The 16,084-nt window shown below is 50.2% G+C and overlaps 2 protein-coding genes across 15 annotated transcripts in view; both read left to right on the top strand.

The window, feature by feature from the left end:
- EXOC6 (exocyst complex component 6) overlaps positions 1-4,152 on the top strand; it is a 219,542-nt gene extending 215,390 nt beyond the window's left edge. For 7 of the 14 annotated variants that reach the window (XM_037727728.1, XM_037727727.1, XM_037727726.1 and 4 more), the window contains 3 exons: positions 1,589-1,701; positions 2,566-2,580; positions 2,886-4,152. In XM_037727728.1, the coding sequence (XP_037583656.1) occupies positions 1,589-1,701; positions 2,566-2,580; positions 2,886-3,018 (261 nt within the window). In that variant the 3' untranslated portion in view covers positions 3,019-4,152. The remainder of the gene's footprint in view (positions 1-1,588; positions 1,702-2,565; positions 2,581-2,885) is intronic. The other 7 variants (XM_017498178.2, XM_037727723.1, XM_017498180.2 and 4 more) reach the window with 3 other exon arrangements.
- Positions 4,153-5,526: 1,374 nt separating this feature from the next.
- Positions 5,527-15,546, top strand: CYP26C1 (cytochrome P450 family 26 subfamily C member 1). Its single transcript, XM_017498185.2, has 6 exons — positions 5,527-6,128; positions 6,671-6,895; positions 7,377-7,652; positions 9,410-9,565; positions 11,780-12,109; positions 14,094-15,546. Exons 1-6 carry the CDS (start codon positions 5,925-5,927, stop codon positions 14,469-14,471), a joined length of 1,569 nt encoding a protein of 522 aa, XP_017353674.1. The 5' UTR covers positions 5,527-5,924; the 3' UTR covers positions 14,472-15,546.
- Positions 15,547-16,084: the final 538 nt, after the last annotated feature.

Raw genomic sequence — 16,084 nt, 5'->3', positions numbered from 1 at the left:
ATCACGAGGTCAAGAGATCGAGACCATCCTGGTCAACATGGTGAAACCCCGTCTCTACTAAAAATACAAAAAATTAGCTGGGCATGGTGGCGCGTGCCTGTAATCGCAGCTACTCAGGAGGCTGAGGCAGGAGAATTGCCTGAACCCAGGAGGCAGAGGTTGCGGTGAGCCAAGATCGCGCCATTGCACTCCAGCCTGGGTAACAAAAGCGAAACTCTGTCTCAAAAAAAAAAAAAGAAAGTAACTTTTCCTCTTTGTGAAGGGAGGGGAAAATGTGGCCAAGCAACAGGTGAAGATTACACAGAACTTTAAGTTCCCTTTTCTTTTTCAGACAGTGTATTCTTTGACGTTGTCTCAGTATAGCTTCTGTCCCAGTGTTTCAACTTTTGGAATGGGCCAGAATGGTATCTTGTCTGTAAGAAAATAGAGTGGCTTTTCATAGGTTAATATTTTCATTATACAATGTTCTTCCTGTTGCAAGAAAATCTCTATTAATACCTTTAAATTGGATAGGGAAAGAGTCAAACAAGTTCTTTACCTTCACCAAGAAAAGCTAGTTTCTGGTAACCTTTCTTTATAAGGTTTTAATCACCCCAGAGTTTTATCCCTCTCAGAGTCAGTGGTTGGCTCTTGTATCCCATGAGTAAATGCAAATGTTTCCTCCATTTGAAAGCAAAACCAGTAAGACCCTTTACTTAAAAAGCGAGTTAAAACAAAAAGAATATAAAAACTAAAGGAAGGTAGTAAGTAAAGCATTTAGCTTTCTGAAACAATTCAAATGGGGATAGGAAGTTGGTTTTAAATGGCTTAAAGGGGATTAGGGTTTTAAAGTTGGATAAAGAGTTTGGTGCTTTGGTTTAGGCATGGCATAGCTTTTAAAAGATTACTTCCATATTTGACAACGATTCTAACTGGAGATTATAAAGTAAACAGTCAATTTTAAGACACCATGGGAAACAAGAGAGTTTCTTTTTTGTTGTTGTTTGTTTACACAAAATGGTAGCCTAGAGTTAGGCTGAATCCTGAAGCCCTCATTTAATAATACTACCGAGGATCTATCACGAGAGAGAATCCAGCAGAGGTTGTTTAATGCACTTAATTGAGATTATCTGAGCTTTTGGTTTAAATTACTTTGGAAAAAGTCTAGGTGCAAACAGCATCTTTGAAAGGTAAACATACTTACCTCTGAGTAAAAAAGGTTCAATTTAAGTTCTTTAAAATTCTTCGTATAGGTTGTAGTACAGCAACCTTTATTATTTAAATTTGGATACTGGCTGAGTAATGCATAAAGATAAAATTACATCAGTACAAGGGTTAATATATATTATTATTAACAGTGTTTTAATTACTTTGCAATTATTTGAAAACACAAAGTATTTTACTAGAAAATACCCCCTGGCACTTTTAGTAAAGTGAAAAGATCTATTTTGGTTATAAAGTGCAGTTAATGAAGTTTTAAAAATGAATCTCATTCTGTTTCATCTAAGAAGCACGCCGTATTAAAATGGACCAAGGATGGCATATACTTAATTTATGTATTAACTGTGGGTAAATAATTTCACATTTTATGTTCCCCCATCTTTCTCAGCTCCTTGACCTATTTATGGTTTGGGATTGGTCTACTTATCTAGCTGATTATGGACAGCCAGCTTCTAAGTACCTTCGGGTGAATCCAAACACAGCCCTTACTCTTTTGGAGAAGTGAGTATATTCTGAAAACTTTTTTGTGTGACGTTTCAGCATTTTTTGATTCAGTGATAAAATGAAGAACTAGAGATTTCCATCAAAAAAGAAAAGTCTAGATGGAGCTTAAAAGCTCACTCTAGTTGAATGACCAAAAGTTAAGCCTTTCTTTCTTGCCCTTCAGAGTTGGTGTAGTGTATAAGCAACAGCTATTTATATTGATATGAACAAAACATCTTTGCCTTTGTATTCTGATTTGCAAGCTTAATTGACCTTAGAAATATGTTTACTGGGGATGTGACAATTGGAGCTTTCTTTTTTTTAAAAATCTATAACTCAGGAAAGAAGTTATTTTGTCAGATGTGACCAGGAATTGGAATGTTTGCTACCAGTGTTATCTAAATCTTAATATTATGGACTTGGATTCTTTACAGGTAGAGAAATATGTGATTTGAAAAAAATATATAATAAAAACCAAGGTAATAGGATTTACAGATGCATCTTGTACAACTAAACCTAAATTTAGGTGTCAACTTTTCCTTCTCATTATGTGGCAGACGTTTTCTTTACTCAATCATATTTCATTTAAAGTATCACTATTGGGAGTCTCTCTGAATCTGCCGTGATTCTGGGGGCTGCTGGATAAGAAAATAAAAATAAAAAGTATCACTATTAAAATTTTCAATTTCTAAATTAAAATTGTGTATTATTTTCCTATATTTCAAAATATCTGTGGTGTATTTGACTTGAATGGACAAGAGGAAGTGTTTAAAGTAAATGTATTTTACAATGCCATGAAATGCAACTGGGCCAAAAACGTTACTGTTTTGCATTTTCTAATGCTATTTTCCTTTCACCTTATCTTGCTATGAATGTGATTAGCAGAGTCTATAGAGGGTATGTATTTTAGCATACTTTGTGGAATAATATTAGAAAATAGTGTGATAGTGCCAAACCTAGCATATTTTAGATATATATACTAATGCAAAAATACCACTTAATATAGCATGTAAAATAAAGCTTCTAATTTTTTGCATGGTTGCTATATCTGTATATTTATTTAGTACCTACTTTCTTTGAAGTATATTTTTCAAGCATAGGATTAGTGTGAGATAATTCAGAGCATGCCAAGATATTTAACTTGTGACAGCTTAGCCTTTAATTTCCTTTTACTAAGCTTCTTCATTCACATATGTTTCTAGGATGAAGGATACTAGCAAAAAGAACAATATATTTGCTCAGTTTAGGAAGAATGATCGAGACAAACAGAAGCTGATAGAGACAGTCGTGAAACAGCTGAGAAGTTTGGTGAATGGTATGTCCCAGCACGCATAGACTTCACGTCGCTTGCACTCAGTGACACCAAATCCGTGATTCAACATTGATCTCGAGCAAGTATTGGTCATGATATAGTAATTTGTTTACAGAATCTAAAAATACAATAGAGAAGATACAGGAGGGCTTAAACAAGAAATAGTAATAAATATCATTTGTATGGATTTTTAAATAATCGAATACTATTTTATATATGGAAAAAATGACCATTTTTTTCACTTTTAGGGGAAAAATGCAGAAGTGTAATACATAAATTCTCACAAATTGTACATGAAACTGATTACAAATACATTTGAAAAACTTATGCCTCTACTCATAAGTTTTTTTTTTTCTATTTAGACTTGAATGATAATCTGTTTTTTGATCAGTATATGGCTTTGGAATGCAGTCACGTCTGTTATGGTAGTATTTCACTACCATTTTCTGACTTTTAGCTTTCATTTTCACCTCAGTGTGATTTAAGCAGACCAAAATTTATAATTCTGCTAATTCTGAGGGGGAAATAGACAAATCTTTAAAGCTTCCTAAAATCAAACTTGATTTAACTCAGTAAGAATGTGAATTATTTGTTCTACTTGGGTGGTTTAATTTAATCATTCTGAATATGAACAAAAGGTTTTGGATTTTCTAAAGATGCAGTGTTGTTTCTGTTCATCAGGGTTAATATTTCTAACTATATTGCTTGTAGCTGACCCCATTCTGGATTTGTTTGGTTTGGTTCCAGTTAAAAGAGAGGACAGGAACAAAATGGGGCTAACCACTTCAGGTGCAGCTTGTGTGAAGGTAGATGGTTCTTACACACAGAAGTTACCACAGGGGTCAGGTTACTTTCTTCAAATAGCAGATTTCAGTACTGTATCCTCATTGTGGAAACAAGCCAAACCAAATGAACTCTGGAAAACCTAAAACAAATGTACATTTTCTTTTGTGTATGTTTCCGTGGCCCAAATGGCAATATAAATCCAGTCTTTATTCTCCTTTTGTTGTATTTATGCTGAGTCCTCCCTTTGACTTTTCAGGATTTATGCCTGTAAGAAACCATGCCTGACTCTGTAAAATAAGTGTAAAGAATTATAGGTACATCTCTGGATTTTGTGATGAAATATTAAAAATATTGAGCAAGTTGAAAATGCATTGCTGTTTTGTCTATTAAGAGCTTGCTGATTTAAAACAAGTACTTCCTGGAGAAAAGGCTTATTATTTCCTAGTTATTGGAATGGGAGTGACACCAAAACAAACAAACTATATATATAATATTATATATATAAATAATATATATATATTATATAACAAACAATATATATATTATATATATGCACTTGTTCTCTTGATCATCTCTTAATCCACAGTATTTCATGTTTTTAAAGATATTACATGAAAAGCGTGGTAATTCTTCAAGCACAGTAAAATCTGGAAGAGAAGAGCGGTGAACAGCTAGCTCTTTCTGAAGACTGGAATGTGGCTATCCCTTGTGCTTTACCCAGCCCTCCAGCCAACCTGGGTGTCTTGCCTGCTTTGGCTGAGACGTCCCAGGATTCAGAGAGATGCTGCCTTTGCACTGCCTGGAGCAGACCACTGTAGGTCCTCTTTACTCTTCCCAATAATACAAGCACCCTGCACCCTTCCACACACCCCAGGTTGCGCTGTAGGGACAAGGACGAGTGAGTCCTGAGGCATTTGGAACGCTTGGATGGGACGCACAAAGCCCAAAATGTAGCAGTGTAGATTAGAGTCCGCGGGGAAATTTGGGGGAGGGAGGGAAGGATGAATTCGGCCCTTGATACCGGAAAGGTGCTGGTGGGTATCCACTTCTGGAGGCTTAGGGCGTGTTTATGAAGCCTAGGGCAGCAGTGGTACTGGCATCTATGGAAGGATACCTGACGTGATACATCAGAGAGCCGGGAGAGGTGGGGAGCTGTCAGAGGATCTCGGAGAATCTCGTCCCGGCTATCCCTAGTGAGCTCTTGCGAAGCCAACGCAGGCGTTGGCTACCGCAGTTTCCCTGAAAATAGTAGGAGCAAAGGAGAGAAAAGCCTAGTCCTTTCACCTTGGAGTGGTGAGAGGAGGACACCTAGAAGCTTGAGGGCGGGATCGCAGAAAGAGCCAGCGGCCGCCGGGGTGGGCCAGGAGCGCTGCGGGGCGCAAGCCCGGGTCTTTTCTGCCGGTTAGGTTCGTAGACTTTCTGAGCGCCTGCGAAGAGTCGGGAAACTCTGGCTCGAACCTGCAGGTCCGGCCCGAGGACGTGCGCAGTGCAAGCCCCGAGCCCAGCCCAAGCACTGCCACTCCCTACTCAGAGCACCCTCCTTGAGTGTGCCGCTGCCCACGGCCACCAATCACCACTCTGCGTGGAGCGCTTTAAATATGCAAAACACGTCACGTTGTGTGAACCGGTATCGGTCCTTAGGGAGGGAGCCAATATCTATATAAACTTGTCCAGGATGGGCCGAGAAGGGTTAAACGACTGGAGGAGGGAGAGGTGGGGCGGAGGTCTGCAGACCAGGTTGGCAGCAGTGGTGAGTTGCTCCTCTCTTCGCCCTCCCTCGCTGCTTCTATCCAAAGAGTGCTGAGCCCGGGAGGAGGTGGGAGGTGCCGCGGGGTGTGAGTATTACGGAGGCAGCGGGCATCTTCAAGAGGGACTGGCATTTGGGCCCAGGAACTGGGAAAATGTCCTGAGCTCGCCGGCCTCGAGGAAGGCACGTTTCCTAAGGGCGCACAGTCACTGCCGTCTTCCACCGCCCGTCTGTTTTTAGAACGGAGTTCTCAGCCAAGCTTATAAATCTCGGGCTTGGCCCCCAAGCTCCAGACTCTTTCCGGACAGAACAGGTGAGCACTTCGCACTGCTCTGGCGGTTCTTGAGTCCCCTGCACTCCCTGCGCTCCCAGCGGCCTGGGCCCCGCGGGCTCATCATGTTTCCTTGGGGGCTGAGCTGCCTGTCAGTGCTGGGGGCGGCTGGCACTGCTCTCCTGTGCACCGGCCTGCTGCTTAGCCTAGCCCAGCACCTCTGGACCCTCCGCTGGATGCTGAGCCGGGACCGGGCCTCCACTCTGCCTCTGCCCAAGGGCTCCATGGGCTGGCCCTTCTTCGGTGAAACGCTGCACTGGTTAGTTCAGGTGAGCAGTCGTTCGACCCCGAGCGCTTTTCTCGGTTCCCACGGGACCCACCTGAGTCTCAATGCCCACGGGATTTGTAGCCAGTCCCTGTTCATCACCCACGACCCCAGGAAGCACGCACAACTCATCGCCTTTGCCCACCTACTCCGTTCCCTCGAAGGGACCTCAAGTCACTGTAATTCTCCCCAGAGCAATTCCCCGACACAATGCAGGCGGTAAACGGAAGGGGTTTTAGGAAGGGGTCTGAGGAGCGTGTGCTGCAAGCGTAGAAAAGGAGCCTGGGGCTTGTCTCCACTGTGAGTCCTTGGGCGCTCACGTCTTCATTCTGAGCCTCGGTTTCCTCATCTCACCAATAGGAACAGGAGCATGTACATTGCCATAGAGTAGTTGTCAGGCCCATTGGGGATCTTGTTTTGTAAACGCGCCAGCCAGGGTCAGCCAGGGGCAGGGAGTTGTGACCGAAAAGGCAGCTGGGACGTCTGGGTCAGATCCCCGGCCCGGGCCCAGAGGTTCCAGCTCTCCTCGCTCTGCCTCGCTCGCAGGGCTCGCGCTTCCACAGTTCTCGCCGGGAGCGCTATGGGACAGTGTTCAAGACTCACTTGCTGGGCAGGCCAGTGATCCGCGTCAGCGGCGCAGAGAACGTGCGCACCATCCTGCTGGGCGAGCACCGCCTGGTGCGCAGCCAGTGGCCGCAGAGCGCGCACATCCTGCTGGGCGAGCACACACTGCTAGGTGCCGTCGGCGATCCGCATCGGCGGCGGCGCAAGGTAAGTGGAAACGGGAATGGGCCGTGGAAATGTTGGATCCGCGGTCCCCGGCATCTGCAATGGGTCAGGCCGGGTCCCCAGTGTTGCGTTCACTGGGAATCCTACCTATGTGCCTGATAAGGATCGGGTGGCCTTGGGCGGGTCCGTTACCTTCAGCTTTGATTTATAAAGTTAGGACTGCGCTAAAGGGCTCTTTCATCTCCCATCTTCTGTGACTGTGGTACCAGAAGCGCTGGAGACTCAGGCCTAGAGAGGGGCCAGGGAAGACTTCTTGGAGGAGATGGCAGCTGGAGCCTAGATGGGAGGGATTATGTTCATCAGAGCAGAACTGGGAGAAATGGTGAAAGCAAAAGCCAGCAAGTGTAGGTATGGGCTGCTTAGAAGAAGGGGAAAGAACCGGAACTGGCCTACTGGCTATTCCGGAATCGCCAAGCAGAGAAGGCCCGACTGCCTCCTGCGCTGATCACGCGCGCTCCCGCAGGTCCTGGCACGAGTGTTCAGCCGCGCCGCGCTGGAGCTCTACGTGCCGCGCCTGCAGGGGGCGCTGCGGCGTGAGGTGCGCTCCTGGTGCGCGGCGCGCGGGCCGATCTCGGTTTACGACGCCGCCAAAGCGCTCACCTTCCGCATGGCCGCGCGCATCCTGCTGGGGCTGCGGCTGGACGAGGCTCAGTGCGCCATGCTGGCCCGGACCTTCGAACAGCTGGTGGAGAATCTCTTCTCACTGCCTCTGGACGTGCCCTTCAGTGGTCTGCGCAAGGTACGGCCGCCCCAGCTTCAGACCTTCTCCCGAGGTTCCGCGACGCAGGCTGGCCTCCCAGACCCAGACGGGGCACCCTCCGCCCACTCCGCGCGTCTGTCACCTCTGCTGGGTAACGGCGGTGCGGCCTCGGGGTGGGCTGCGTCGTGGCGGTGGCGCGGCTGTAGGCTCCGGACCTGGCCTTTGTGCTGGTTCGCTTGTGTGACCCGAGGCGGGCCACACTCCTTCCTTGGGACGCGCCTGCCGGTACACGCTCCAGCCTGAGCAAGCTCGGGCCGCCAGAGTTTGGAGTCTCGGTGGCAGACGTCCGGCCAGTCGGTCCGATCCCTTCCCACAGCGGCGTCTCTGGGTCAGGCCTTCATCACCTCTTCTGAAGCCCCGATGGCTGGGGAACGGGAACCGTGGAGAGCGCGAGGGCTGCAGATGCGCCCCGAACCAGCCCGGCACCAGCCCCGGACCCACGGGGATGGGTGTCGGCTCCACCGGCCCTGGGCCCTCTAGGTTTCCAGATCAGAAAACTGCTGCCTCTCCAGACTTCAGAGAAATGGGCAGGACCCGCAGAGTAGCTATGATGGCCCATCCCGCGTTTTGGTCGCCCTGTTCTGGGTCTTCCCACTGTTTGATTCCCTGATTTTCTGTCACCTGAATAAAAATAATATGTATAAAAGATCATGCTGCCGGGCGCGGTGGCTCAAGCCTGTAATCCCAGCACTTTGGGAGGCCGAGGCGGGTGGATCACAAGGTCAAGAGATCGAGACCATCCTGGTCAACATGGTGAAACCCCGTCTCTACTAAAGCTACAAAAAATTAGCTGGGCATGGTGGTGCGTGCCTGTAATCCCAGCTACTCAGGAGGCTGAGGCAGGAGAATTGCCTGAACCCAGGAGGCGGAGGTTGCGGTGAGCCGAGATCACGCCATTGCACTCCAGCCTGGGTAACAAGAGCAAAACTCCGTCTCAAAAAAAAAAAAAAAAAAAAAAAAAAAAAAAAAAAAAAAAAAAAAAAAAAAAAAAAAAAAAAAAAAAAAAAAAAGATCATGCTATAGGCTGATCACTGTGGATACATTTTCTGATCTAATCATCGCAGCCTGCAAAGTGTTATTATTCTCATTTTATTGACCAAATTTATTTTATTGACTTACCAAGATCACACTGTTAGTAGGGGCAGAAACAGGACTTGAACCCCTTCTCCTCTGACTACAGAACTCAAGTGCTGAATTACTGTGCTTTCCCTGAGGGGATGCTTTTGCTGTGACTGTTCCCTGAACTCTGGAGAGGCATCCCCTCTTGCCCGTGCCCTTACAGAGGCTAATGCTTACAACATCCAATAGTGTCCTCTAAGTCAGAGCTTTGCTGGGGGCATCAAGGTGCCCTGGCCTGAGCCTAGTGCAGGGAAAGGGCAATGGGCTGACCCTAGCCACACTGGGCTTGGTGCCAGGCATGGTCACAGACAGCTGTGTGACTCTGGGCAATTGCTTGACCTCTCTGAACCTGAACATCTTCTCCTCAGGATGACAGTAAACTCTGCCATGGCTCAGAGGGGGCTTGTGATAATCAAGACAGAATGATGTTTGTGGACAGTGGACATATCCCCAACCATTTACTGTGCCCAGCCATATGCCAGGCCAGGAGCTAAGCTGGAAGGCTGTTATCACCAGGATGTTGGCACAGCCAGTGCAGAGAAGGTTTTCTGGGTAAGTGGCCAGGACTGGCCTCCTTAGTCTTCCTGCCCCATCTTTCTTCTCTCCCTGCACATCAGGGCATCCGGGCAAGGGACCAGCTGCATCGGCACCTGGACGGGGCCATTTCTGAGAAGCTTCATGAGGACAAGGCTGCAGAGCCAGGTGATGCCCTCGACCTGATCATTCACAGTGCAAGGGAGCTGGGCCACGAGCCCTCCATGCAGGAGCTGAAGGTAGGGGCTGGGAGGTTGCTCCTTCCCCCATCTTTTGCATCCCCAGCAGGCCCCTACACCAGTGCTGCATCCCCAGAGCCACATCCTATGTGGCCCCACTTTGAGGCAGAGGCACTCCTCAGATGAGGGGAAAGAGGAGACCTGTGCTTCAGTCACGTCTCAGCCACACTCACTAGCTGTGCAGCCTACAGCCACCTGCCACCCTTGTCAGTAGGAGACCTGAAGCCAAGAATCCTAGGCCCATCTTTGTATGTTTCTGGCCACAAACGGCTCTCTTCCCTTTTCTTTCCCCACCTACTTCCCTGCCATTCTATGCCTTTGCCTCTGCTGTCCCCCTGCTTGCAAAGCCCTCATCATTCATTTTTGTACAAACTCTAAGGGGCTCAGGATCAAACTCCACATCCTCAAAGCTCCCCTCTTCCTTCCAAAATCACCTCTCTCCTTCTATGAGCTATCTTGGCATCTGGCACCTCTATCTGTCTGTCTGGCTGCTGTGGATCTCCTGGAGAATTAGGACCCCTCCCCATGTACACACATCACACACACAGTGGAGGGGAGGGGAGAAGCTTTGGAATGGCCTCAGGACCCACTTCAGCACCCAAAAAGGAGTGACGTTTGGGGGAGGGGAAGTTAGAAATTGGGAGACCTCAATCTTCCATAAGCAACTACCACCCATCCTTTTTCTGGGCCTCAGTTTCCCACTTTCTACCAGACATCCCTGAAGGGTGGACTCAGCTTTAGCTTCTTTTCTGAGAATGGAACTAATAGGAACATGAATAGGCCGGGCACGGTGGCTCACGCCTGTAATCCCAGCACTTTGGGTGGATCACGAGGTCAGGAATTTGAGACCAGCCTGGCCAACATGGTGAAACCCTGTTTCTTCTAAAAAAATACAAAAATTAGCTGGGTGTGGTGGTGGGTGCTTATAATCCCAGCTGCTTGGGAGGCTGAGGCAGAGAATTGTTTGAAACTGGGAGGTGGAGGTTGTAGTGATCTGAGATCACACTACTGCACTCCAGCCTGGGCAACAGCAAGACTCCGTCTCAAAAACAAACAAACAAAAAGAACATGAGCAATGGACTCATGAGTCCTGGGGGAGCCAGGTGGACAGGGACTCTTCTGGGCTAAGGGGAGCAGAGTAAAAAGGAGTGGACAGGGCTGGGTAGGGGTGATAGCACCCTCCCGGTTCTCAGGAAGGGACTCACTGGCCAGGAATCTTCAGTTCTGGCCTGGACCTCAGGGGCTGGGCAGGGAGGATGCTGGGGGCTCTGGAGTCTCCATCCCAGTTACCCTCTTGTCTGGTGCAGGGCAAGGTTAGTGGGCAACCAGGTCTTTCATTCCGCAAATATTATTTTGCACCTATTCAGTGCCAGGCTCCACGCTGGGACTGGGAATATAGTGGTGAGCGAAACACAGTCAGTGTGCTCGAGGTTCAGGAGAGGAAGGAACACGTACATCTTGTGATAGCGTGAATCAGTGTATAAAACAAACTGTGGGTGCTGCCAGCAAGGAAGGCACTGGGTGGGACTTGAGAAGGCAGAAGCAAGCAGTCAGCACTGGAGCCTGGAGGATGAAGCCACCAGGCCCCTCCTCTGCCGTTCTTGGGCAGAGCAGACCAGGAAGACCTTTTGTGACTCCTGGGACTACTGCGGTAAGGAGAGGATGAAGTGGTGAGGCTGGCCTTGGTAGGAGGCTGGCGCTGCTGCTGCTGCAGGTGCCTTTGTTGCATTGTAGCCATTGTCAGGCTGCTCCGCTGGGGTTGGAGGCAGCACCACAGGTGGTTAAGAGCGCTCAGCCCGGCTGCGAGTGCTAGCTGTGGGACCCTGAGCACTTCTTCGGAGCCTCCGTTTTCAACTCCATAAAACAAGAGCAGCAATTGTGCCTCACAGAGGGGAGGGGAGGTGAGAACCGAATGAGTGAATATTCTTAAAGCACCAAGGAGAGGGCACAGAGTAAGTTCCCGCATTCTCTCTGGGAACCATCGCAAGGCGGGGGGATAGATCCTAATTTTGTCAGTTGCTATAGGTGACTTTCCCAAGTGGCAGACTTGGGATTTAGTTCACTTCAAAACGGTGCACATAGTCGCGGCAGGAATAGCACTTCTCTGCCTCTGGCTTTGCGCAGTAGTAAATCTGGGTAACTTTCATCTCCGGGGGGCCGTCGGGCCAGCGCCCCGGTGCGGGAGACTCAGTGCCGCCCGGGGCTATCTTGCAGGAGTCGGCTGTGGAGCTCCTCTTCGCCTCCTTCTTCACCACGGCCAGTGCCAGCACCTCGCTCGTCCTGCTGCTACTGCAGCACCCAGCGGCCATCGCCAAGATCCGAGAGGAGCTGGTGGCGCAGGGGCTGGGGCGCGCGTGCGACTGCACACCTGGGGTAGCGGGAGGCGGCTCGGGGCCCCTGCCCGATTGCGGCTGCGAGCCGGACCTCAGCCTCGCAGCCCTGGGCCGTCTGCGCTACGTCGACTGCGTGGTCAAGGAGGTGCTGCGCCTCCTGCCGCCCGTGTCCGGGGGCTACCGCACCGCTCTGTGCACCTTCGAGCTAGACGTAAGTGCGCCGCGCCCGCCCACTGCCAGCCTCCTGCCGCCTGCCGCGGCGCCCAGGTGGGAGGAGGGCGGAGGGACTCCGACGGCGCGGTCTTCTCTTTTGCTCTCCGAGCCTCATCCTTCAGTCCTGTAAAATGGGCTGAGCCTTGTTCCACTTCCCCGATCCCGGGCTGAGGAACCAAAGCCTGGCCAGCCCGCAAGAGTAGGGATCTCGTACACTTCAGCTCTTGGCGGCGGTCCACACGGGTCAACTAAATGAGAGCGGAGTTTTAGAATAAAAAACACACTTTTATCCATGTAGCGCCCCCTCCCAGCCAGTGAGTGTGGATGGAGAACAAAGAGAACCCCTCAGTACGTCCTGTACTCTACACCTTTGGCTCCCACATAAGATCAAGGAATCCCTCATTGCAACCCGTCCAGGGCTCCTGCTGGGGCCAGATTCCAGGGGTGGGGAGAATTACAATACGGATGAGGCTGGTTTGGGCCGAGCAAGGTTAAAGTCTAGAACTGACTCCATCTCCGTACGACCTTGTGCAGTTCCCTCTTCACTCTGGGCCTCAGTTTACCCTCTGCAAGGAAGCTGCCTTGGTTCTTTCCAGCTCTGACACTCCAACCAGGTGGGGCGGGGCTGTGGGGGTACCGTGGTGGCCTCAGGCACTGGGGCTCTGGCTGTGCCAAGCAGCGGGTGTTTGCCTGAAAGGCTATCACGGCGGTCCCCTGCTTGGTGGCTGGGTGGCTCCAGGCAAAGATGGGCACCTCCTGCCACAGTGAACATTTGTGGCATATTGTGTGCCAGGGTTAGGAGGCATCAAAGGGACTGGGATTCTGCCCTGGAGGAACTCCACTTGGAGAGGGAGGGGACCAGGACCGACAGCGTCATCCCACTTGTGGTGTGAAGAGAGTGATCTCTAGTGCTGGATGACACCAACACATTTGGAGAACTGGCATTTGAACTGGAGCAGTGAAAGGTTAGGATGGGAGAGGTCACTACAGAGAGAGCAGACTCAGACAAAAGTGGTGATAAGTGTCTTGGATGGGGACTCAGTCTTGGAATGCAAGCTTCATTCTGCAGGCACCAAAATGCCCTCCATGACCTTAGGGGAAGCAGGAGGGGAGCACAGAACCAGTAAGTGGGCAGAAGACAGGAAAGGGTCTTAGCCACCCTCCAGTTCCCAGGACACTGATGTCTAGAGAGGAGAGAGAGCTCCTGGGATGATTCCAAGATGTTCTGTTCCCCAGTTAGAAAGTTTTGAGTATTCACCCTGGAACTTGATATAAGAATAGCAGTGTAGTGAGGGTATTCGAAGGCATATCAAAAAGCCAAACGGTTGAAAAAGCTAGGGATGGGCAGAGAGAACATGAAAGCTGCCTTCCAACATTTTCAGGACTGGCCAGTTTGATTCTCATGTGCGCCTTCTTAAAGTGTGGGTACCAAATCTGAACATTATTGTCCAGCTGATGGATGGGAAGGATGGGAGGTTTTCAGCTCAGTGCAAAGAAGAGCGCTGCAATGGATCTGACCTCGAGGAATTGTCATGTGTGTTTCTCCCACCCTAGCAGCTGGTAGGTGCAGCACTAGAATTTAGGTCTTCTGATCCAAGGTCAGAAGAAAAAAAGACAGACAAAACCAAACGGGGACCTAACTAATAGGTCCTTTTTACTGAACACTCATATGTGCCAACTCCTTAATTTGAATCCTCACCAACAAAGTGGGCATTTTCCTCTTCATTTTTTCAATGAGGAAACTGAAGCTCAGAGAGACTGCACATCTAGTCCAAGGTCATACATTTCACCAGTGAAGGAGTTGAGATTGGAACACAGAGCTTTCTCCTGGTTTCCGGGTTAATCGCGGTTTCCTCCTGGTTTTCGGAAGCCTGATGGGGTGGAGGGTAGGTTTTCACAAGCCTCCACTGGGGTGGAGGGTCGGTTCAGGGTCCCCAGTTACCAGGTGCCTAGTGGTCAGGCTGGTCCTCGCCTCTCCGCAGGGCTATCAGATCCCCAAGGGCTGGAGCGTGATGTATAGCATCCGAGACACGCACGAGACGGCTGCAGTTTACCGCAGCCCTCCCGAAGGCTTCGACCCGGAGCGCTTCTGCTCAGCGCGCGAAGATTCGCGGGGCACCTCCAGCCGCTTCCATTACATCCCGTTCGGCGGCGGTGCGCGCAGCTGCCTCGGCCAGGAGCTGGCGCAGGCTGTGCTCCAGCTGCTAGCTGTGGAGCTGGTGCGTACCGCGCGCTGGGAGCTGGCCACACCCGCCTTCCCTGCAATGCAGACCGTGCCCATTGTGCACCCCGTGGACGGGCTGCGGCTCTTTTTCCACCCCCTCGTGCCTTCGGCTGCAGGGGATGGGCTATGCCTCTGACCTGCTTGCACTGTAGGACACGGCTAGGCCAGTGGCTGTAGCAGGCAGCGCCACCCATCCGCAGCTTCCCATTGTAGCGTCGCGCACCCTGTCGTTCACTCGTGCAACAATCGTTCAACAAGCGTTCACCAAACGCGAATGTGTGCCGGACTCGAGGGAAGAGGAGCTCGAGCCACCGCTGCTGTGCCAGAGAAGCATCTAAGCCCATGGGAAGGTGCCTTCTGCGCGCCGCGCCCAGAGGAAGGCAAGGTCGTGGGCCAAGCTTACAGGCTCTCGAAGCAAGAATGGAGGGAATAGATAGATCCCCACTAGGTGCTGCCTTACTTTCCCTTCCCGAACCAATCCAGGGACGGTGCATGGATGGGGAAGGCGGGGTAGGGGTGGTAGGGGAGTAGGGATATTGCAACTAGAGGACCTTGAAAAGAGACCCGAGCACGCGGTGGGACCTACCACCCATGTAGAGAAGCGGGGACGCAGCTGTGGGCGCAACGCTGGCCTGGCTTTGGGGCACAGAAAAACACACAGAGGAGGCCCGAAGGAAGGCCCCCTGGCAGCTGGCCTCCGGCTTCGTGCACCTTGGCCACTCTGCTGGTCTCCGTGGGAGCTCTAAAGAGCTCAAGGTCACTAGATTCTGCTGGTGACTTCTTAAAAAGAAAAATTCCTACTCTAAGAACGTATTTAGTCTTCTCATGTATATAGAGACTGGGCACACCAACACGTCTCCAACGCTGGATTAGGTTCATGGGAAGTTGAGACATAATCAGAAAGGTTTAGATATTTGTATCAAAAGTCGGAAGGCCAAGAAATAAAGTGTCTTAGGAGTGGTTAAGTGAGGAAGCTAGGGCTTAGCTGGGCAGCTGCTCCCTGGGGGGAAAGCACCCGGGTGAGGGTTGGGAAGGCCGGGAAGGACCCACCACAGAGTATACCCAGAGAGGAGCTGGGAGCTGGGCAGCCGGGGGCCTGGGCTCCCCTGACTTCTCTCTGAGTATAACCCTTGAAGCTGGGCTGTGAATTGTCTCCAGGTTTCAGGGACCTTTTTTCCCCCCTTTTTTTGGAGGCAGGCTCTCCCTCTGTGCCCCAGGCTGGAGTGTAGTGACATGACCAGCTCACTGCCACCTCTGCCTCCTGGGCTTAAGCCATCCTCCCATCTCACCCTCCTGAGTAGCTGGGAGTAGCTGGGGCTACAGACATATGCCACAATGCCCAGTTAATTTTTTTCTATTTTTAGTAGAGACAGGGTTTCACCATGTCACCCAGGCTGGTCTCAAACCCCTGGGCTTAAGTGATCCGTCTGCCTTGGCCTCCCAAAGTGCTGGGATTACAGGCATGAGCCACTGCTCCCTGGAGTCACTGCTTTCCTGTGACCCCAGTCCCTGTGTGCTTACCCCTCCCTGCCATTTCAGGGACTTCTGGTTTTACTGCTTCACCATCCTCTCTATCACAGAGGAGAAATTGAGGAGCAATTGAGGTGAATGACTCACCTGAGAAGCCCAGCAATAGGCTCCTGGACTCCCCAGCCAGTGCTCTTCCCACCTGATCCCTTCACTCTTCTGCCCCAACCTCTGTTCTTGCAGCCATCAGGTAGGGCTGAACACTTTGGCCTCCTTTTCATG

This window comes from Cebus imitator, unplaced genomic scaffold (assembly GCF_001604975.1).
Source record: "Cebus imitator isolate Cc_AM_T3 unplaced genomic scaffold, Cebus_imitator-1.0 Scaffold238, whole genome shotgun sequence".
Lineage (NCBI taxonomy): Eukaryota > Metazoa > Chordata > Mammalia > Primates > Cebidae > Cebus > Cebus imitator.
The sequence above is the reverse complement of the archived record's forward strand: the minus strand, read 5'-3'. Positions and strand labels throughout refer to the sequence as shown.